The 24,670-nt window shown below is 41.8% G+C and overlaps 1 protein-coding gene across 18 annotated transcripts in view; it reads right to left on the bottom strand.

The window, feature by feature from the left end:
• The window catches only part of LOC149443234 (neurexin-2-like), a 2,355,461-nt gene that overhangs the window by 956,706 nt on the left and 1,374,085 nt on the right, over positions 1-24,670 (bottom strand). For all 18 annotated transcript variants that reach the window (XM_089655720.1, XM_089655731.1, XM_089655727.1 and 15 more), the window contains one exon: positions 2,449-2,836. In XM_089655720.1, the coding sequence (XP_089511846.1) occupies positions 2,449-2,836 (388 nt within the window). The remainder of the gene's footprint in view (positions 1-2,448; positions 2,837-24,670) is intronic.

Here is a 24,670-nt window from a genome sequence, read left to right as displayed (position 1 = left end):
CATTTTATTCAGTTATTCGGATTTCTGTTGTTTTATAGAGCTCAACAGCTCAAGCTTAAAGTAACACATACCCCACCCACCTCATCTCCACCCGCTATATTCAGATAAGACAGGATGATGAAGAAGGTGCCTGGACCTTCGGAATGCGTTGGGTTATGGTGGGAGCGAAGTTTCTGTGGAAGGAAGGGACCACAACCCATTGGATTCTGTTTTTTGAGTGCTGGCCCCAATCGGGTGTTACCAGTTGGCCCCTTTTTGCATGCATGGATAGGCTATACACTTGTGAGTAGAACTTTTATGACAAATAAAGCATTTTTATGTTTGTACTGCACAAACAGAAGTTTTTGTTCTGTTTTGCCTTCAAAGAGAGTGTAAGCTTTGAAGTAAGGGCAAAAAAACATGTGTAACACTGGATCCTTTGGAGAGGGAGGTTGGTGCAAGATTAAAGGAAGTAAAACTGGAGAAAGGCTGACAGTGAGGCTTGGTCAGTTGAATAATAAAACAGAAAAGGTAGCGCTACTATCAAATTAAATGTACAAATTAAATTGTGATAAAAATTAAAGTTGTGATAAAAAATTATATGTGACCAAAAATGTCTCTGATAATTTTTTCTTTCCATCAATAGTGAACAATGTCCATCACCAAAAAACAATTTGTGCAAATCCACCAACAGAAATGAATAAACTCACCAGAGCAAATTGCCAGTTAAATTATAAACCAGCAATTGCACTTCTTTGCTCTGAGAGCAATACTCTGCAGGCAGACTCAGCGGTGACCAGCTTTTCAAATCAATTCACTCTCAGTGTATTGATGTAATACTCTGCAGGCCAGGGAGACCCAGATATCCAGACACTTATTAGTATATCCTCTTTGGAGCAATACTCTGCAGATCTATGAACTCAACAGCAAAATCCTCCAAACAGTATTCCAAGAAAAAAAAAAAAGCTCCACTAGAGTTTCGGACTGATGTCACTACGTTCCGTAAGCGGCTGGCTTGCCTGGCTTTCTGTGATGATTTTAACTAAATGTGTTTGTTGCTAGTATTGGCTAGACACTGTTCCATGTGAGTGGATTATGATGAGTTTTTATGAATAAATGTGTCATATGGTATCACATGATCGTTTGCTTTGTTCTCTCTTTCCTTTCTGAGCCTGTGCATAAAGTTTTTGGAATACTGTTTGGAGGATTTCGCTGCTGAGTTCATAGATCTGCAGAGTATTGCTCCCAAAGAGGATAAATGAATGTGTCTGGATATCTGGGTCTCCCTGGCCTGCAGAGTATTACATCAATAGGCTGAGAGTGAATTGATTTGAAAAACTGGTCACCGCTGAGTCTGCCTGCAGAGTATTGCTCCCAGAGCAAAGAAGTGTAATTGCTGGTTTATAATTTAACTGGCGATTTGCTCTGGTGAGTTTATTAATTTCTGCTGGTAGTGGATTTGCAAAAATTGTTTTTTGGTGATGGATGTTGTTCACTATTGATGGAAAAAAAAAAAATTCTCAGAGACATTTTTGGTCACATTTAATTTTTTATCACAATTTACCTTTTCTGTTTTATTATTGTAACCTTTATTTTAAGGGTAAGGTTTAGCAGCTTGTGTTAATTTGGTATATATAAGAAAATCTTTTGGCGCTTTTTCCATTTATATGATTTTCTATTGGTCAGCTGAATGCCTATAGCTGGAAGAGTGATTTCCAGAGAGAAGCTTGCAACTCAGGAAGCTGGGACACCATTGCCGATGCTTGAAGCAGAGTCAGCTGGGATAGCACAAATCCAAACAAGCTCAGTTTGGTCAGTCTTTTGACATTTCTATTGTGTAACTGGTATATTACAGTTTAGAAAGTAAACTGTGAACTTGAGATATCTGTACATATGCAAGATTAAGTGAGTAGGCTTGTTTTCTCTAAAGGAGGGAGAAAAGGGGATTCAGGAACACTCATCTTTTTTGTGTCTATAAAATTCTTAATCAAAATAGCTAAAGCAGTATTCTCTTTTAGAAAACCCACAATGCTCTGAATCCTGTCATGTGTGCAACAGTTTAAAACAAATTTAAAAGAGAAGTTGAGGGTTTTTTTTTTAAATCATACAGATTGCTATGAGGCTGACATCTGTGTGGATCCCAACTTTAAAGTCGAGATCTTTCCCCTGCCTGGGCTAGCTGAGTGATGTCAGCTGACAGCAGACTTTAGCCTGCTGATGGCTTAAAATGGGTCAAAGGAGTGCAGAACGAACTGCACTCCTGTGATCCACAGTAGAAGTACAACCAAACGAGCTTTGGCTGTACTTCTTCTTTAAATGAAATTGAAAATACAAATGGTCCCAAAACCATTATGATTACAGTTAAAAGCATATAATGAACAAATCTGGGTAGCTACAACACTAAATTTACAGATAGAATGTAATTACAGTAAAATACAGTGTTTTTGAAGAATGTATGAAATTACTCACCCTTTTACAAGTTCCACGGCAATAAAATCAGGCCCCTGACCACCATTATAAAGTAAGAGTCCATCAGGATGTCGCGTACGGAACATGAAGAGAAGATGCATGGAAGCATAAGCCTGAAGCCGTGGCAAGGCAAGATGGGCTGGACCTGAGCGAAAGACTACAGGATCGGCTAACAGTGGACGAAGACCACCAGCACGAGCATTGAGCTCACAACGTCTACCTAATTCACCATCTTGACACAAATCAAGATATGGTGCTCCATTGTAACGTAAAGCTGTTAAATGACCCAAGAAGTTTGAAGGTGGGGCTGAAAGAAATCGGCGTTCAGTCATTATGCCAGTTTCTAGGTGATGAAGCTCCAGTCGTGTATGGTCACCAGCCATGTGTCCTAAAAATAGACAAAAAAAAAACATTAATCAAAAAGACCAGTACACATGTAAAATGGCACAGCTCCACACTAGAATATCCAGGTTAGTGTAAACTTATAGTGAAAATGTAAATATCAAATACATAAATAAATATAATTGTATATTCAAGACAGTAAATAACATTATGAAATAAACTATCAAGACCAAAGACCTTTTAAATTAAACAATTATCTGCTGTGACATTATACATCCATTTGAATGTGCTATGTGGTCATGTATTCTTAACATCAAAGTTAAGCCAAAAGTATCATATTTTATGTTGTTTTGGATAGAATGAGGAAGTGTACCGACCCCATCAGATTTTTATTGCTGTCTGTATTCCTCCTGGTGAGAGTCACTCTATTTATCCTGGTGACCTTTGTCAGTAGTACAGGATGTTAAAGGAAAATCCAAATTTTGAGTTGTCATCAGAGCTGGAATAGAGGGGAAACTTGGCTCAATGAAAACTGTCTTTCAGAGTTATTATCCTCTTTGGAGAAATTTTCTCTCACTTCCTGATGCACCTCCAGGGCAAGAAGTTCTGTTGTACAGCCACAGTCATTTACTTTTTACATACTAAATGTATTTATTTTAAAATGAGGTTAGAGTTGCTAAAATTCATTATAGCTATGCCTTTTTACATACAGGTTTGCATCAAGTGACTTAGCATAACTGGATTCACACAGAAAGAGTGGGGTTCACTTACTAAAGCACCTTGCCAGTAAATGGGAACAGTTCCTTTCACCCAGTCTACATTTAGAGGAAGAAATGATTTACTAAAGCAGCTGTCAACAAACAGACGCAAATCAGAATTTACCAATGGGCACAAAACTAAGCGACTGTCTAAATGAGTGCACCTTAAAAGAATTCTAAATATGTCTGTATAAAGTGATATATTTCCAATAAACCAAACAGGCATTGACTTCACCTAGTTCAAACCTCCCAGTAGTGACATGACTCAGCATACCCAAACTAGGAAACCTAAAAAGTGCCTCACGTCTTGCAATTATGGCTGAAGAGGAGGAGAAGCTGCTGCTTTCTATATGCCAGTGCCTTCTGCAAAGCAGAGAGGAGGCATGCAACAAAGTGCCTTCTTCACCAGCCACAGCTTTTTTGCATCACATGCATACTTGGAAAACATGTGGGATTCTGATGTCCGTTGTAGGTCCCTAGTTCACATCCATACACACTATTACCAATTAACCTACCAGCATGTTTTTGGAGTCTGGGAGGAAACCCACACAGCAAAAGAGGGAACATGCAAACTCCAGACACATGGTACCATAGTTGGGATTTGAACAAAATGACCCTAGTGTCGCTAGGCAGAAGTGCTAACCACTAAGCCACTATACGTCCCATAGCTTTCACTAGAATATAGAATCATAAGTAGATATTATAAGAAAATTCAAATTAGACATTAAAAATGATTTGCCATATAACAGAGATATAACGGTCATGGATTTGGAGGGGAACCCCATGGCCAAAAAAAAAAGTTTGGCTTTCCCCCAAACTCACTAACGCACCCTTATCTGAGTATACGGTCCTGCAGGCCAGGAAAGGGGGTGGAAGAACGAGACCCCCCCCCCCCCGCTGTACACACTTTTTATTTGAAATGTCTGCTTTTTTGTTTACATTATGTGAAACCCTTTTAAAATGTACCAGATTGAAAAAAAAACATATAAAACATGTATTTATATTATTTCAGGTACTTATATAGTGCTGTTAATTTACAAAGCACTTTACATACATATTGTACATCCACATCAGGCCCTGCCTTCAAGGAGCTTACAATCTAAAGTCCCTAACTCAAGTTCATACACTACTTGAGTTGGATGAGCTTGCAATTACCTTTTGAGGCTTTCCCTCCTGGAGGGTGTCAGTGATGGTTTTCTGCACAACTGTCAGGTCAGCAGTCTTTCCCATGATTGTGATTCCTACTGAACCAGACAGAGAATATTTGCACCCATAACACCCTTTGCAGGTGTTATGGCTTAATTAGCTGATTAGAGTGGGACACTTTGAGCCGAGAATATTGCACCTTTTCACAATATTCTAGTTTTCTGAGATTGTGGATTTGGGGTTTTCATGAGCTGTAAGCCAGAATTATCACAATTATGACAAATCACAGCTTGAACTATCTTGCTTTGCATGTAATGAGTCTATCTCATATATTAGTTTCACCTTTTAAGTTGCATTTCTGAAATAAATGAACTTTTGCACTATATTTTTCGAGTTTCACCTGTATGTATGTGTGTGTGTGTGTATATGTTGTGACAGTGTGGCGATCTGTCACCCTGGATTCTCAACAAGGCAGGTTGAGGGGCTCCAGGGTAAAGGTTTGATATGGAGGAAAGTGGCTTTTCATTTTCCTCCTTTGTTTGTAAGGTCTGTTTTGGGATCTGGAGCCTGGAGATTTCAAAGAGATCTGGGAGGGATGAAATCTCCAATCCTGGGACCAGGTTTTGGGATAGGCCAGGAGACTGATTGCACAGGTGTGTGCAGGCCTTTAGAGAGAGTCAGGACCAGGGTTCTGGGCTCCACCCCGGCAGCTAGGAGTCAGCAGGGCTCCACTTGGAAGACAGGAGGTCACTGCCTGGAAGTCAGGTGGGCTTCACCTAGGAGAGGTGGAAGCCAAAAGCAGCAAGGGGCTGCTAGAGGCCAGCGGTGTGCAAGTGCCATAGTTTGGGAAGAAGTCTGCAGGAGACAGACAGCAAGCTGAGTATAAGCCAGGAGGCTAAACCGTTGTTTTGTGGATGATCGATACCCCTGTGTGGGAAACTTCTGTTGTGAACTTTCATTTAAATAAAAGTGGGCTAAAAAAGGCCCTTAAAAAGAAGCAAGTTGCTGTGTGCGTTTAAAAGCTCTACCACTTTGAAGCGAGTTCCCACAATGTATATATATATGTGTGTGTGTGTGTGTGTGTGTGTGCATATGTGTGTGTGTGTGTGTGCATATATATATATATATATATATATATATATATATATATATATATATATATATATATATATATATATATAATTACAGTGGGGATCGAAAGTTTGGGCACCCCAGCTAAAAATTTGTATTAATGTGCATAAAGAAGCTAAGGAAAGATGGAAAAATCTCAAAGGCATCAAATTACAGATTAGACATTCTTATAATATGTCAACAAAAGTTAGATTTTATTTCCATCATTTACACTTTCAAAATAACAGAAAACGAAAAAATGGCGTCTGCAAAAGTTTGGGCACCCTGCAGAGTTAATATCTTGTACTGCCCCCTTTGGCAAGTATCACAGCTTGTAAACGCTTTTTGTAGCCAGCCAAGAGACTTTCAATTCTTGTTTGAGGTATCTTTGCCCATTCATCCTTACAAAAGTCTTCCAGCTCTTTGAGATTTCTGGGCTGTCTGTCACGCACTGCTCTTTTAAGGTCTATCCATAGATTTTCAATTATGTTGAGGTCAGGAGATTGTGAAGGCCATGGCAAAACCTTCAGTTTACGCCTCTTGATGTAATCCCCTGTGGATTTTGAGGTGTGTTTAGGATCATTATCCATTTGTAGAAGCCATCCTCCCTTTAACTTCAGCTTTTTCACAGATGGCATCAAGTTACCATCCAAAATTTGCTGAAATTTTATTGAATCCATTTTTCCTTCTACTCGTGAGATGTTCCCTGTGCCACTGGCTGCAACACAACCCCAAAGCATCATTGATCTAACCCCATGCTTAACAGTTGGACAGAGGTTCTTTTCATTAAATTCTGTGCCCCTTCTTCTCCAAACGTACCTTTGCTCATTCCGGCCAAAAAGTTCAATTTTAACCTCATCGGTCCACAGAACTTGTTTCCAAAATGCATCAGGCTTGTCTATATGTTCATTTGCAAAGTTCAAACGATGATTTTTGTGGTGAGGACGTAGAAGAGGTTTTCTTCTGATGACTCTTCCATGAAGACCATATTTGTACAAGTATCTCTTTATAGTGGAATAGTGTACCACAACTCCAGTGTCTGCCAGATCTTTCTGGAGGGATCGTGCAGTCAAACGTGGGTTTTGAATTGTTTTTCTCACAATCCTGCGAGCTGTTCTGTCTGATATTTTTCTTGGTCTTCCAGATCTTGCTTTAACTTCCACTGTTCCTGATGACTGCCATTTCTTAATTACATTCCGAACAGAGGATATTGACATCTGAAAACGCTTTGCTATCTTCTTATAGCCTTCTCCAGCTTTGTGTGCGTCAACTATTTTCAGTTTCAGTTTTCTAGACAACTGCTTAGAAGAACCCATGGTGCTGATTGTTGGGGCAAGGTCAGATGAGTCTGGGCATTTAAAACCTTTGAGATTGACATCACCTGGTCTTCCCAGACGATGATTGAGAACAATCCATGACACTGGCAGGTCTCAGCTTGTCAAAGGGGGCAGTGCATGCTATAAATTATGCAGGGTGCCCAAACTTTTGCAGACTCCATTTTTTTGTTTTCTGTTATTTTGAAAGTGTAAATGATGGAAATAAAATCTAACTTTTTTGTTGACATATTATAAGAATGTCTAATCTGTAATTTGATGCCTTTTGGAGATTTTTCCATCTTTCCTTGGCTTCTTTATGCACATTAATACAAATTTTTAGCTGGGGTGCCCAAACTTTCAATCCCCACTGTATATACCTGCTTAACCCCTTGCCAATGAGCATACACATATATGCAGCCTCACTGAAGTGGGTCTGCTTCTGTGGGGTTGTATATGTGGAAGCCCGTAATTGTATGAGCAAGTGCACTGCAGAACTGTGCTTCCAGCATGCAGACACTGACAGCTCCGGGTCACATATTTATGGTTATGACCTGGGAGGACCCACATGATCGCTGTAATAGCTTGTGATTGGCAATTACAGTGATCAGTAATTATACTGCCACCTCCTGTACTCTTTCTTCTCTTGAATAGAAAATAAGATACACTAGATCATGCTAGAGAAAAAGAATGTAAACAAACAACAAAAAACTTTATAGAAAAATAAAATAAAGATAAAAAATCTAGAGCAGGGTTTGATCAAAGTATAGGGTCAGGGTCAGTGTGTTTTAGGTTGGATTAAAAATGCAAAACATGCACTATTGCTTCTTGGCCCTTTTATGGGTACAAACAGTAAATAATATACCCATGGTATTGTTACAATCATCAGGAGTAAGATAATTTATTTTGAGTTGCTCTTTGGGTTATTAGTGTTATAGCAATGGCAAGAAATGTACAGTTAAAATTCAAAATATAGTATTTGTGGGTCCATTTGCCTTTGATAATAAAAGTCAGGAGATATCCTTTACCATTTACAAATTAATAACAGCCCAATTTTGTCCTGATCAAAGTATGGTATAATTCATCATTCATTTATTCATAGAATACACTATAGCTGGCATGGATCACAATTCTGCCTGTTCAGCACGGACTGGCTGAGTTTCAATCTATGGGTAGGCTGGATGTGCACAAGTCAAGCTAGCAGGGATCACTGTATGTGAATAAACTATAAGAATCTGCTCTGGTTCCAATGAATCATAAGCTGTCAACACTAAATTCTGATACAAAGAAAAAAACATACATATAAAAGTATAGCGCTAAAAGAATAAATTAAAAAAATTAAAACAATGATTGTGCAATCCTAGCTGTCCATCAGTGAAGCTAGATGTGAATTTATTTCCAATGCAATGTAAAAATGATAGGAAGCTAAATAAAATAAATTGAGTCCCAATTCCAAAAAATTAAGTATATCAAATGTGCAAACGTGAATCTTCAATTGCTAGATGACTAAATGTTGTCTGTGTGAAACACGTGTCACCCCACTCTGTGCTCAAAGAAGGCTTAATGGATGTATTTGACTATCATGTTATAGAGTGGTCAAAGTCAGCTTAAGAATGATATTTACGCACCGCTACATCCTCCTCCGTAGCATTCAAATGTGGCTCAAATAGCGTTTGCCCACTCTGTATTGACCATCATGTATGCGTTATCAGGCATAAAAGTGGCATGTGCATGAAATGAGAAAGCTTCCCATAGTGTAAAATCACTTAAAAGGTTTATTGTATTTCAATGGTTTTTATTAATTTTAAACAAAGAGAGAGGTAAGCAAAAGGTATGGCCATGCAGGGACTATCAATGGCACATAGGGTACAAAGGAAACAATGCCATAGGCAACAGTGTAAAAGGCATGCCCACACAGGGGCCATCAATAAAAATATAAAGATAGTGTTGTAATATCAACAGTGAAGCAAACCAAAAGGTAGATATCTACAGCTTCACAAAAATCAGTCAAAGACAAAAAGACAAAAGGAGTAAAGGAAGGAGAAGACAAGACCAACAGCAGGGATCCGGGAACGCCAATACCGATCAACCACCTAAACCCAGACTAGCCAGGGGGGAGCATGAGAAAAGTATATGTCAACAACAGCTCCCATATTTTCCAAATTTTTTGTTGGGAGTCATTACGAATACTTGACATCTGTTCATTGAGTATCAAAGTGGTCAATCGGTCCCGCACCCCCTGAAAAGGAACAGATGCACTTTTCCAGCCCTGAGCAATTGTTCTATTTGCCGAAAAGAATAAATAGGTGGCCGACTCTGCTGACGAGCCAACAGGCCCAGTATGGAACAATGAAGCAAGGCTAACTGGCTTCCCGGCATATGGGGAGATGAAACAAGGTGTAGAGAAGGCCAAATGCAGAAGACCAAAAACAAATCAGTCTCGGGCATGACCACTGTGGCAGTTCTGGGCACTGTCACTGTGAGAATCAGGGTTATATCCCAGGATTCTCAACTAAACAGGTTGAGGGGCTCCAGAGGGTTTATTTAATGCAGAGGAAACTGGTTTTTCAGTTTCCTCATTTGTTCTTAAAGTCCATTTTGGCATCTGGAGCCTGGAGATTTCAAAGTGTTCTGGGAGGGATGAAATCTCCAATCCTGGAACCATGTTTTTGTGACCCCCAGCACACTAATTGCAGGCCTTTTTGTAGAGGCCAAACCATGGTTCTGGGCTCCACCCAGACAGGAAGTCGTTGCCTAGGAGTCAGGAGGGCTCCACCTAGGAAAGGTGGGAGCCAGTGCAGCAAGGGGCTGCTAGCTGAATACCTGAGAGAGCCAGGAGGCTGAATATTTGTTTCAATCCTATTGATGGTGGATACCCCTGCATGCGAAACATATTGTATGAAACTTTCCTTTATATAAAACTGGGCTTAAAGGCCCTTGAAAAAGAAGAAAGTGAGTGGCTGTGTGCTGTAAAAGCTAGTTCCCATACCACCATATATGTAACACATCTCCACAATGACCACAACCCCGAAAGCAGCGATCACTGTAGGTAGAATTCGCCTGAGCTATACGAGCTGGAACCCAATACCAACGAAACAATACTTTGTATGCCGCTATCAGTGTGTTTGTGTTGAATGAACATTTGGCTGTGAACGACCAGGCCTTATTCCAGTCCTCAAAATCCAATTCATGTACCCATTGAGTGACATATCATAGAGAAGTCCGTGTCGAGCGCCTATGTAAAGATGCATAAAATAGAGAAACAAGGCACGTGGCGCCGGGTTGCTGTTGGGAAAGCTGTTTGAAGGCTGATTTTTGATATGGGAAGGTGGAGGTGCCTCAATTGAAGATAACGAAAAATGGGGAGCATCCCGTGATTCCCGAAGAGAATTATAAGTGGGGAAAGACCGAGAAGTCAAGAAGTGTCTCACCTGCAAAAATCCATTGGCCACCCACCAAAAGAGCGCCCTAGGTTGATCTAAACCTGGCTGGGAAAAAAGGATTATTAGTGATTGGGAGCAGGGGTAGAAAAAGTGACATCAAGCCACTGGAGTAGCGAACAAAGTCCCACACTCGCAGACCATAGAGCAAAATTGGACTCAATGTTGTTGGGCGTAGAGCCGGGGGGAGCCATAGAAGCATCGATGTCACAATAGGGGCACCATTAGGCAATTCTAAAAGAACCCAGAGGGGAATATCAGAGGAAGTGTGCAACATAGACAGTGGGGTGATTTGGCTCGCCTGGTAATACCTAGCTACATTAGGCACCCCAAGACCGCCCTGCAGCTTATGAGCAAAAAGCGTATTTCTGGAGACTCTGGGATGTCTGTCAGCCCAGATAAATTGCATAAACCATGCCTGAAGCAGCTGGAGAAAATAGGAAGGAACTGACACTTGGAGGGTGCAAAAGTAATATAACAATTTCGGCAAGATAGTCAGTCAGTCATTTTTACCGAATGAACCTCTCCTAACCAGGACAGGTGTGGAAATTGCCAAGAGCGCATAAGAGATGACACGGATCGAAGCAATGAATAATAGTTCGCAGCAAACAAAGAGCCATAGGTGGGGGTCAGATGAATGCCCAAGTGTTCGAGTGAAGAGGGAGCCCATTTGTAAGGAAAGAAGGACTGTAAGCGTGAAACCAAATCCGAGGCCACTGTGATGTTGAGAGCAACAGTCTTCTCTAAATTTAAGACCTGAAATTGAGGAGAACTGCACAAGAACCTGTTGCAAGTTCGGGAGCGTCGTCTGGGGATTAGTGAGAGTCAAGAGGGCATCGTCCGCGAAAAGTTTCAACTTAAATTCCTGTCGTGTGTAGGATACCCCATATATCTTATCAGCCTGAAGCGCTAAAGCCAATGATTCAAGGGCCAGGACAAAGAGCGCCAGGGACAGGGGACATCCCTGTCTTGTCCCTCGCCAAATAGGAAAAGGATATGAGAAATACCCCGCATATTTAACTGAAGCCAAAAGGGAAAGAATTCAAGGCCTGGATCCATGAAAGAATAGAATCTCCAAAGCCCCAACGGGACAACTCGAACCGTAGGTATTCCCAAGATAAGGAATCAAAAGCTTTATACTGTATATGTCCAAGGGCAGCAAGAACCCCAGAATTTTCCGCTGTTGCAGAAGGTGTATAAGATGAATCACCTTACGAATATTGTCGCCTGCCTGCCTCCCAGGGACGAAACGCACTTGGTCCCTGTGGACCAGGCTGCGTAAATATTTATTGATACGAAGACTGAGAATTTTGCCCAATATCTTCAAATCTTTGTTAAGAAGAGAAATGGGCCGAAAAGCTTGCGGTTCCTGTCTTAGGAATCATTGAGATATGAGCTCTGAGTGCGTCCGGGGAGGGCAAGGAGTCCTGTCATAATTCATTGAAGTAATTAGCCAAGAAAGACGCCAACAGGGTCACAAATGTCTTGTAATAGAGGCCGGAGAGCCCATCCAGACCCAGGGCCACGGAGGACCGTAAGGATTTGATAGCTTGAAGTACTTCTGATACAGATACACCCGCATTAAGGGCTGCCTGTGCCACTTCGGACAGTCCAGGGAGCCGTAGATCCTGAAAGAATGCTTCCACCTGAGCTACAGGAAAGGGATCTGGTTTGGCGTACAAATGTGAGAGAAAGTCCATAAAATGCAAGACGATCTGTTGGGGATTGGAAGTGCAACCTCCCGCAGGGAGCCAAAATTGGAATGGCTTACAGGGTTTCCCCACAGAGTTGAGCTTCCTAGCCAGCATCGGCCCGGCTTATTAGCACAGGTGTAAAACGTATGTTTGGTTCAGCCTCTGAAGAAGCATGTAAGTCTAGTTCTGTGGCCAGGGAATCATGCACTTGTTTATGGACCGCGGACATGTGTGACTTGCAAAGAGCATTCGCCAAAGCCAGAAGAGAATTAAGTTCTGAAAGGCAAAGCTCTCGCTCCCACTTCTGAGCCGAAGCTAGCTGTATGAAGTGGCCTCGCACTGTGGCTTTGTGCCTCCCACATGGGCACCGCCGAAGAAACAGAGCCCGAGTTGTCTGCAAAATATGATTGTATGAAAGATTCAATCTGCTGGCGGGTGGCGAGTGGCCAAAAGAGACTCAATACGCCAATGAAAAGGGCGCCTCATCATACCCAAGAGAGCAAGAAGTAGAACCAGTAGAACTAGGGGATCATGGTCCGACCAGGGCCAGGAAGGCATACATATCCGCCTGACTAAGGGAAGCCGTTGCACCTGCATAATACGTAGTCAATTCTGCAGAAACTATTATGAGGATTGGAGTAGAATGTGAAGTCATGTTCAATAGGCTGAAGTTCCCTCCAAACGTCTGCCAGCCCTGCGGAGTGAGAAGGGGCCGCACCCTGAGCGTAGCTCCTATCTAGAACAGAATCCAGGGTAACATTTGAATCCCCCAAAAGAAGAAGGCAGCCCTTGGAGTGTCGGGAGACGATGGTACAAAGAGGTGAAAAAAATTTGTGCTGAAAGTAGTTAGGGGCATAATAGGAGACAAAGGTGACCTCCTGATCCCAAAGGGTGCCCTGCAAAAGTAGATACCTGCTCGTGGGGTCTGCTATATTCTGGACTCAGATGAAGGGGAGATTGCATCTGAAAGCTATCAGAACACCAAACCGTTTCTCAGGAGCCGAGGCCGTATAAAAGGTGGGATAATGAGGCGAAAGATACCGTAGGGTGGAACACTGGGAAAACCTGGTTTCTTGCAGGCATACCACATCCAATTTGCTGCGATTTGAGGTGATGGAAAACTTTAGACTGCTTCTGAGGCGAATTAAACCCTTGTATATTTTGTGAATGCACTTTCAAAAGGGGCAAACCATGGTAAGATCAGCGTAGGCTGCTCAGCAGAAAAGGCGAAAGTCACTCAACAATTTCCACTCCGAGGATGGCCGGTCTATGGCACCCTGGAACCCTGCAGAAAATAAGATCAGAAAAGCCAGAAAGGAGGAGAAGACAAGGAAAACAAGAAAAAAGAAAACACAAAAAGTATATATAATGGCATAGCCATATCACGTCTATGGTGAAATGCATCCTACACTCAAAGGATACCAGTTTTGGGGTGGCTCTACCACCAAACACATGGCTGCAAATGGAAACACCAGTAACATAGGCCCCCAGGGGGCAAAGGAAAAGCAATATACATAAAACATAAAGTGGTTAATAACCCAACTGAGTCCCACATCAGTAGATATCGGAGTCCCCAGGAGGTGGAATACACCCATGGAAGCCCTTCTGCAGAAAGCCCACCAGGTCCCATCGAAAGGATTCAAAGAAGAGGCACGATGAAGGAAGTCTTGGACACAGCTTCAACCCAGTGAAGAGAAGGTTGGACTTGAGCGTAGGGGAGTCCGAGGGAGGGCCCTATTTCAGCTGGATGTCTTCTCCCAGAGGCGCCCCAGAGGAGGTGGCTCCGTATGAGATCCAGAAGAATGTGCCGGGCTCTGCGCAGTACCCTGGTGGGATAAGGTGTAAGGATTCCAGGAGAGAGTGTGCCTCCTCCGGCATGGTAGCGGAATGGCTACAGCCTTGGTAGTTGATAGTGAGGCGGAACAGAAAGCCCCATGTGTATTTCATTTAGCGATTCACCAGGACTGAGGTGAAGGGCTTCATCTGGCGATGCTTCTGAAGGGTGATCTGGGAAAGATCCAAAAAGAGCTGGTAGCGATACCTCTGGAGACTGAGGTCTGGGTTATTCCTGGCCGCCAAGAGAATAGTCTCTTTAGTGTGATAGATGGTAAATTTGATGATAATGTCTCTCGGGGGCCACTCCAGCCATCGGGGACCCAATGCTTGATGTATGCGGTCAGACTCAAGCCGGTCAATAGGAATGGGTGGAGTCAGCTCCTGGAACAGCACAGTAGCAGTTGAAGTGAGATCCGTGATGGTTTCTGGAATGCCCCACAGGCATTGGGGAGTTCCCACAGTGGGAACGGTTTTCGATATCTTCAAGCCTGAGCAACGTGTCCGCCAATTCTTTCTTGAGATCACTCAGATCCTGTGCATGATTTTCAATTACCGTGACCACAGCATCCATTTTATCCTCAAGATTGTTCCTGTGGTTACCCAGCTACCCTGATTTCTCTGGAGAGACGCTCTGCCAACTTGGAAGTAGCAGAAGACAATTCCATCTTCAGCATGGATTTAAAGCGACCCAGGAGCTCAGCGTCCCAAAGAGCCAGAATGGGGGTCTGCAGGGGTGCATCTGACGCGGTGTCAGTGTCGTAGGCTGTGTCCGGGTCATCTGTGGGTGGTGGCGGATCCGAAATTGAGGCTGGGGCTTCAGAGGAGATTGCTGGCGTGCAGACCGCAAGTTCCGGCAAAGCCTGCTGAGTGCCGGAGGCCCGGGCGGCCCCGGTTTTATTCCCCAATGGTGCGGGTGAGTAGCGGTAGTCTGGGAGGGGCTAGCGGGTGGGGGGCTTATCCCCTTGGGAGACAGCAGGACCTACGATGTGGGCAAGGTGAACACCTACTATGTGATCATCTTAGGCCGCTGCTCACAAGCGCCCCCTAAAAAGATTTATTACGCCAAAGAAGCTTCCAGATCAAGCTGTTTCTTCATGTGTTCAAATACTTATGTTCAGCAGTGCAAGACAAATAAATTCTTTAAAAATCATACAATGTGATTTCTTTTTTTTAATTCTGTCTCTCAGAGTGGGAATGCACCTACAGTCAGGTCCATAAATATTGGGACATCGACACGATTCTAACATTTTTGGCTCTATACACCACCACAATGGATTTGAAATGAAACGAACAAGATGTGCTTTAATTGCAGATTGTCAGCTTTAATTTGAGGGTATTTACATTCAAATCAGGTGAACAGTGTAGGAATTACAACAGTTTGCATATGTGCCTCCCACTTATTAAGGGCTCAAAAGTAATGGGACAATTGACTTCTCAGCTGTTCCATGGCCAGGTGTGTGTTATTCCCTCATTATCCCAATTACAATGAGCAGATAAAAGGTCCAGAGTTCATTTCAAGTGTGCTATTTGCATTTAAAACCTGTTGCTGTCAACTCTCAAGATGAGATCCAAAGAGCTGTCACTATCAGTGAAGCAAGCCATCATTAGGCTGAAAAAACAAAACAAACCCATCAGAGAGATAGAAAAAACATTAGGCGTGGCCAAAACAACTGTTTGGAATATTCTTAAAAAGAAGGAATGCACCGGTGAGCTCAGCAACACCAAAAGACCCGGAAGACTACGGAAAACAACTGTGGTGGATGACCGAAGAATTCTTTCCCTGGTGAAGAAAACACCCTTCACAACAGTTGGCCAGATCAAGAACACTCTCCAGGAGGTAGGTGTATGTGTGTCAAAGTCAACAATCAAGAGAAGACTTCACCAGAGTGAATACAGAGGGTTCACCACAAGATGGAAACCATTGGTGAGCCTCAAAAACAGGAAGGCCAGATTAGAGTTTGCCAAACGACATCTAAAAAAGCCTTCACAGTTCTGGAACAACATTCTATGGACAGATGAGAGCAAGATCAACTTGTACCAGAGTGATGGGAAGAGAAGAGTATGGAGAAGGAAAGGAACTGCTCATGATCCTAAGCATACCATCTCATCAGTGAAGCATGGTGGTGGTAGTGTCATGGCGTGGGCATATATGGCTGCCAATGGAACTGGTTCTCTTGTATTTATTGATGATGTGACTGCTGAAAAAAGCAGCCGGATGAATTCTGAAGTGTTTCGGGCAATATTATCTGCTCATATTCAGCCAAATACTTCAGAACTCATTGGATGCCGCTTCACAGTGCAGATGGACAATGACCCAAAGCATACTGCAAAAGCAACCAAAGAGTTTTTTAAGGGAAAGAAGTGGAATGTTATGCAATGGCCAAGTCAATCACCTGACCTGAATCTGATTGAGCAGGCATTTCACTTGCTGAAGACAAAACTGAAGGGAAAATTCCCCAAGAACAAGCAGGAACTGAAGAAAGTTGCAGTAGAGGCCTGGCAGAGCATCACCAGGGATGAAACCCAGCGTCTGGTGATGTCTATGCATTCCAGATTTCAGGCTGTAATTGACTGCAAAGGATTTGCAACCAAGTATTAAAAAGTGAAAGTTTGATTTATGATTATTATTCTGTCCCATTACTTTTGGTTCCTTAACAAGTGGGAGGCACATATGCAAACTGTTGTAATTCCTACACCGTTCACCTGATTTGGATGTAAATACCCCCAAATTAAAGCTGACAGTCTGCAGTTAAAGCACATCTTGTTCGTTTCATTTCAAATCCATTGTGGTGGTGTATAGAGCCAAAAATGTTAGAATTGTGTCGATGTCCCAATATTTATGGACCTGACTGTACAATGTGAATTTCAGACCCCTCCATGATTTCTAAGTGGGAGAACTTTCAAAATCGCAGGGTGTTCAAATACTTCTGTTCCTCACTGTATAAATAACATCAAAACACAGACCTCTGGCCCACATTGTTTCTCTCCTGATCGCTGACCACAGTGGGAATGTAAGTTTGTATTATCATTGTTTTTTTTTTTCTGTTCCTTTTTTTTCTGTACCTTTATTTCCTGTAGTTGTCTCAATGTATTGGCAATATTCTGTATTTACATTGTAAGACATGCTGGTAGGTCGTTCTCGGAGAGAGAGGGGGGAGGAGCCTGAACATGGCGGCTGAGGGGAGCGTGTGGGACTAGCTCTCTGCTAGGCTCCGCTTCCCAACCTCCCCAGCGACCCTCTGGACCTGGGTAATAAGTGTTGACTCACCGGAGTGTGGAGGGCCGTGGAGGAGAGACCGGAGAACCGGGGATGAGAGCAGGACGGAGGCGTCTCGGAAGGCGTGACCAGCCGCGGAAGATCACTGGGAGAAAAAAAAGCCGGCTGGCGTCCCGATGTAAGAGGGAGCCGCCAGCTTACTTCTGGCTATACCCCTCGGCCGGCTGATCGATCCTGGGTCTGGGAGACCCAAGAGAACTAGGAGACTCAGCCTGCTTCCCTGGGACGGACCCCAAAAAAATGAAGAGTGCTGGAGACCCAGAGGAATCCCCCTAGGTCTGAGCTGCTGAGAAAGCCCTCCACCCAAAGCTTGGAGCCACCGTCCAGAAAAGAGAAGGGTGAGTGAGAGCTGCTGGGGGCTTGTTGTGCAGTGGACCCCTGAGTGACATAGGGGAGCAAGGGGTGAAGGAGAGGAGGGGGATTCCCAGGGTTAAGAAGAGGAGAAGAGAAGAGACCCAGGAGAGCAAAACGCAAAAAAAAATTATAAATGATCGGTATAATCCTATTTTGAGAATATAGAAGAAAATAAGACATATAGAGATATGAAGAATAAAGGTCCTAAGGGAGCAGGGCTCAAAGGGTCTCAAACAGGCACGATAAAGAAATATACATCACATGGAAATATTACTCCAGAAAGGTCCCAAGGCGCAAGTGCAAAAGGGGAAATGGAAACTAGTTTGGGAAATAGTCCTAGATTATCATTGGGCATGAATAGCAGCTGCAGCCAACAAATAGCGGATGGCTTGTAAAAAAAAGAATCTGATGGTGAACTACAAGTACCAAATAAGAAAGATGATAGAAATGTTTCAAAGTTTGGAGTAAACGATAAAGCACGAAATGACAGCTATTCGGAATGATTTAGGGCATCTGTTATCGAGAGTGGAAGAAACAGAGGAGAAAGTTAAAAACCAGGCCCAAACCATAGATAATCTAGGGAAAAAAATAACCCATTTGGAGAATACTCAGAAAAAATTGCTCTATAGGATGGAAGTTCAAGAAAATAAAGAAAGAAGGTGTAACCTTAGAGTACGAGAAATTCCAGAGTCTGCAAAAGGGGAAACACTGCATGAACTAGTTATTAAAATTTTAAACTCCATAAGAGACAGACCTGAAACAGACGGGATTAAACTGGATGGAGTGTTTAGAATAAGAAAGTTTAAACAGGCTACTGAGAAGGAGAGACCGAGAGATACAGTTGTCCAGTTCCAAAAATTTGCGGATAAAGATGAGATGAGGAAGATTAAAGGAAGAACATTAATTAGGTATGGAGATATAACTATTCAAATTTATGCGGACTTAACACCAGAGACCCTATGAAGAAGGAGATCCCTGAGACCCTTGTTGGAGCAAATGAGAAAACAGAATGTGCAGTATAGATGGGGTACCCCAGCGTGCCTAATTGGATGGAGAAATGGTGTTACAGCTTATCTGAGATTCCTGGAGGAACTGAGGGATTTTTGTGACAGACTGGATTTGCAAAGAATGGAGATAGATGGGTGGGAAGAAGAAAAAGGAGAAACAGAAGATACAAGAAAAGAGGACTGGCAGTGGGTCGGGGGGGGGGGAGGGAGCGGGGGCCCGGGGGTGGGGAGAGAAAGGAGGGAGAATTAAGCAATTTTTTTTCTCTCTCTTCCTCTCTCACCCCTCTGGCCCCACCTCTGTCAATGTGGTATCCCCCCTGGAGTTCCGGTTGATGGGGGTAGGGAAGATTTTTCTGAGTCAAGTTGATAGAGAGAGGGGATCTGGGGAGGTCGGAGGAGAGGTGAGCCGTCCATGGGCGGAACTCATCCCCAAAGTTTCAAATCAATGGTGGGAATAGACCCACAAATGATTAGTAGGCAGTCTTCAAGCCTAAAAACGGGTAGGGGAAAAAAAAGAGAGGGAGATGGGTGGGGGGGATGGGGGTTGGGTCGGAGGGAGGGGGGGGGCTGCTGGGCTAATACTCTGCATGATAGAAGGAACCAAGAGGAGGAGGCGAATTGGAGGAGAGATAGAGAGAACTAAGAAGGATGGAAGAAATACAGTTTATAACGTATAATGTGAATGGGTTGAATTGTCCTGGGAAAAGATTTAGATTGTTTAAAGAGTTACAGCATAGAGCAACGTCAGTGGTATTTTTACAGGAGACACATTTCGAGATAGTCAAACGTGAAATTAAAATCTAAATATTATCCAATATGGTATTATGCCGACTCACCAATTAAAGATAGATAGAGAGAACTAAGAAGGATGGAAGAAATACAGTTTATAACGTATAATGTGAATGGGTTGAATTGTCCTGGGAAAAGATTTAGATTGTTTAAAGAGTTACAGCATAGAGCAACGTCAGTGGTATTTTTACAGGAGACACATTTCGAGATAGTCAAACGTGAAATTAAAATCTAAATATTATCCAATATGGTATTATGCCGACTCACCAATTAAAAGAGCAAAAGGGGTTGCAATAGGATTGGCAAAGAATATGAGATTTGAGCTGGAGGATAGAAAGACCGACCCGGAGGGGAGATTCTTGTTCTTGAAAGGTAAACTACAGGGAATCGAGTGTACATTAGCCAATATATATTGCCCCAATAAGAAGCCGGAGATGTTTTTGAAGGGTCTGCTGAAAAAATTGATAAGACTTTAAAAAAGGCCGTTTGATAGTAGCAGGAGATCTAAATTTCTGTATGGACCCACAAAAGGATGCAACCTCTTCTGTGCAGAGAAAGGGGGGTAGGTCTCTGAGAGCTTTGAAAAAAGTGATCCACGAGTACCAACTGGTGGACACCTGGAGAATAATGCATATGAAAGACAGAGACTATACCTTCTTCTCAAATGCACATGAGATATACTCGAGACTGGATTATATTCTAATAGATCACCAATTTATTGAACTCTTGGTTAAAATAGAAATAGAGACAAGAACGTTCTCGGACCACGCTCCTGTCGTAATGAAAATGGGATGGGGAAGACAGTGGACGGGAGGTTTAGGATGGAGGTTAAATGAGGCTCTTCTCCTGGATGAGGATACAGCTCAGAAGATTGGGGAAGAGATTAGGGAATATATTTTAAGGAGAACAAGACAGAGGAAGTATCGATAGCTACAGTGTGGGAGAGCCACAAGGTATATATAAGAGGAATTTTGATTGCGATCGGAGCAAGGAAGAAAAAAGAAAGAAGAGAGAGGGTTAGTGGGCTTCTAAAAGAAATATTAGACTTGGAGCAGATACATAAGAAGAAAATAACAAAAGAAACAAGACAGAAGTTAATGGATAAAAAAGATGAGCTAGAGACGTTGATGGGAGAGGAGAAGAGCATATAACAAAGTCTTAAGTGAGAGCTATAGATGGGGAGACAGACCAGGAAAATATTTAATGAGAGCCCTGAACAAAAAGAAAAATAGGAATTCTATAGAAAAGATAAAAAGCCCTAAGGGGGAGCTGGTCCACTCAACTAAAGAGATTATTAAAGTGTTCACGGAGTATTATAGAAAGTTGTATAATATTAGTCCCCAAGGTTCTTTAAAAGAAATTGAAGAGGGTAACAACGAAAAAAGAAAGATATATTTAAAAAATGCAGGACTACCAAAGTTAAGCGAAGCACAATTGAACACCTTGGGTGTGGAAATTACTCAGGAAGAAATAAAAGCAGCATTAAGAAGTACAGGGGTTGGGAAAAGCCCAGGACCAGATGGTTATACAGTAAAGTACTATAAAAAATATAGTGAATTATTGTTACCTAAGTTGAAGAAATATATGAACGCTCTGGGAGGTGAGATGGAGGTGAGGAGAGAATCTCTACAGACCCATGTAGTACTTATTCATAAGGAGGGAAAAGATGCTTCTCAGTGCTCCAGCTATAGACCAATTTCATTATTGAACTGATACCACTGATACCAAGTTGTACGCAAAGGTTCTAGCAAATAGGTTGAAAGATCTAATGCCTGAATGGATTCATGGAGATCAGGTGGACTTTGTCCCAGGGAGAGAGGGTAGAGATAACGGGTTGAGAACTCTGATGCTTATTCAGAAAAGCAGAAAAGGGAAAGCCCTGGTGGTGCTCCTGTCAATTGATGCCGAGAAGGCATTTGATAGAGTGGACTGGGGCTTTATGATGGACAACCTAGAAGCTCTGGGGATTGGAGAGAGAATGCGAGAGTGGATAGGAAAATTATATAGGGAGCCCACCGCAATCATCACGGTAAATGAGGAGAGGTCGGAACCCATTAGGATGTCAAATGGAATAAGACAGGGCTGCCCATTGTCCCCTTTGTTGTACGTTCTGTCATTAGAACCCCTGTTGTCAATAATAAGGAAATGTGGAACTGTAAAGGGAATTCAGACAGAATCTACAGAACATAAAGTAGCGGCCTTTGCGGACGACTTATTGTTATATGTGGGGAACCCTCCGAATAACACTCCCAAATATAATGAAGATCTTGAAGGATTATGGTGAATTATCGAACTTAAAAATTAACCCAACAAAAACAGAGATTCTGAATATTAATATACCAAAGGGCGAAAAAGAAAAGTTACAAAACGAATTCCCCTTTATATGGAGAGAAAAAGATATAAAATACCTAGGAATAAAACTCACTGCCTCATATAAGCATTTGTATAGACTAAACTATATTTCTTTGATAAACGAGATTAGGGAAGAATTAAAAACACTAGAAGGAGGAAACACATCATGGATAGGACGTATAAACCTAGTTAAAATGGTAATTTTACCTAAAATACTGTATAGATTTCAAATGATCCCAATCAAACTCCCAGAGGCTTTCTTTAAGATAATAAAAAGAATGTTAACAAGATATATATGGAGGAATAAAAAACCAAGAATATCATATGAAACATTAAGTAGGAACAAAGAGAAGGGGGGAATGGGACTGCCAGATGTCAAGAGATACTATAAAGCAGTAGTTTTAGCAAGAATTTATGACTGGACATTTAATTTAAAGGGGAAAAGTTGGGTGAAAATTGAAAATGAACTTAGTGGAACTAGTTTAACCTCTTGCCGTCCGCCTGCTGTTTATAAACGGCAGGACGGTGGCAGTCCAGGGGCGGGTTGCCGTTCCTAAACGGCACCCGCCTTTTCTAGCGTGCACCACTGCGATCCGGTGTCCGCTGTGTCCTCCGGACACAGTGAAACACCGATCGTCGGACGGGACCTCTGTACGAGGTCCCGGTCATGTGATCACTGATTGGCGAATCAGTGATCACATGCAAAGTAGTAAGCAAGATGTCACTTGTGACATCATTGCTTACTACGTGTGAAATCTGTGAATGATCACAGAGGTCACATGGTACAAGGCTATTCACAACACCCTTGTACCATGTGACAAGCTGTGACCAATCACAGCTCACTCAGTATTTCTCAATGACTGCAAGAATGCAGACAGAGAGAAAGAGAAATGATTGCTTTTACATCCTATATGGGTGTAAAATCAATCAGTGTAAAAAAAAAATAAAAAATCTTCATCACCCTCCACAAGTAGTACAGTGTCACCATGGTGACACTGTACTGCTAGGGTGACAGTATGTAAAAAAAAAATAATAAAAAATAATAATATAAAAAAAATAAAATAAAAATCTAAAAAAAAATGTTTAAAAATTATAATTTTTGGTTATAAACTAATTTTGGATTTTTTTTTTTACTAAAAAAATAACGGAATAAATTTTGGCCAAGATTTAGGATTAAATATTATATATTTGCAAAATTTTATTAAAAAAAAACACTTTTTTTCAAAATTTTTGGACATTTTCATTTACATAGTAAAAAAAATAAAAATCCCAGCGGTGAATAAATACCACCAAAATAAAGCTTTATCTGTCTCAAAAAAATGGTAAAAAATTCATATGGGTACAGTATTGCATGACCGCGCAATTGTCATTCAAAGTGTGATAGCGTTGAAAGCTGAAAATTGCCCTGGACAGGAAGGGGGTAAAAGTGTCCGGACAGGAAGTGGCTAAGTAAGATGATATGGGTCTCGGCACAGTATAGAGGAATTAAAGAAAGCACAAGTATCTACACTTTAAATGTTTTAAGGGTATGGGATAATTTGCACAAAAACATGAAATGGGATTTTAATTCTATATTAATGCCACTAGCAAACACTGAGTATTTCCCTCCTGGAAGGGAAGAGATAACAGGGAGATGGTTTAAAAAGGAAGATATTCAATTGAGAGATGTTTTGGTAGAGGGGGAACTAGGACTATTTAGAGATTTGGAAGAGAAGGGAGAGATTTTTATTAGGATAGATGAGTGGAAATATCATCAATTGAAATGTTTCATTGGAAATCTCCCGAAACCCTTGAGATTAAAAAAGGATTGGAATATGTTCGAAAGGCTGTTAGAAACATGAAGGGATGGGAAGCATGATATTGCCAAAATATATAGAATACTCACAGAATTAGACACGAACACAAAGTTAACTTTTATAACAAAATGGGAAAGAGACATGGAAGTGGTATTAGATGATGATAAACAGAAAAAGATATTTAGATTGATACATGAGAATGTTAGTATGAGAGAGGTGGAGATAAATTATAAGTGTTTTACAAGATGGCACATTACACTGAGTATTGAGCACAAGATAAGGGGGGAGAACTCAAAAATGTGTTGGAGAGGGTGTGGAGAGATGGGCACAGTTTTTCACATATGGTGGGAATGTCCAAAAATTCAAGCTTATTGGAAGACAATAGTTAAACTGATTGAAATATTAACTGGAAATGACATAGGGTTAGACCCAACGATTTGCCTCTTACACAATGTCGAGACATCAGTAAACAAATACAAAGAATCAGGCGTATGGTACTACCTAAATGCTGCAAAAGGTTTGATACCCAAGTTTTGGCAGAAAAGAGAGGTGCCGAAGGAGGACGACTGGGTCAATAGAGTAAACCCAGATTGGTAGAATGGAGAAACTTTACCATATGCAGGAAGACAGGATGGGGTATATTATATGAGATGGGAAAAATCTGGATTGAAAGAGAAATATAGAAAGGTATAAACTAGGACGATAGCCAAAGTCATCAGGCCTTGAGAGAATAGAGTGGGAGAGAGCATGCAGAGGGGAGGGAGGGGGGTGGGGTCTGGGAAAGGGCGGGAAGGGCTGGGAAAGAAATACGTTTTTAGAGGGGGAAAGGTAGAAATGTTATAGATATTTATATGTGTTTTGTCTTTTCCGATGGATATATGTAATAATGTGAAAAATCAATAAATATTTAAATTAAAAAAAAAAGACATGCTGGTAGGTTAATTGGATCCTGTCTAAATTGGCCCTAGTATGTGTATGTATGAATGTGAGTTAGGAACCTTAGATTGT

The sequence above is a fragment of the Staurois parvus genome, unplaced genomic scaffold (genome assembly GCF_062004578.1).
Source record: "Staurois parvus isolate SC_StPar_1 unplaced genomic scaffold, SC_StPar_1.0 ptg000866l, whole genome shotgun sequence".
In the NCBI taxonomy this organism is placed as follows: Eukaryota; Metazoa; Chordata; class Amphibia; order Anura; family Ranidae; genus Staurois; species Staurois parvus.
This window is presented reverse-complemented; position numbering and strand designations above follow the sequence as displayed.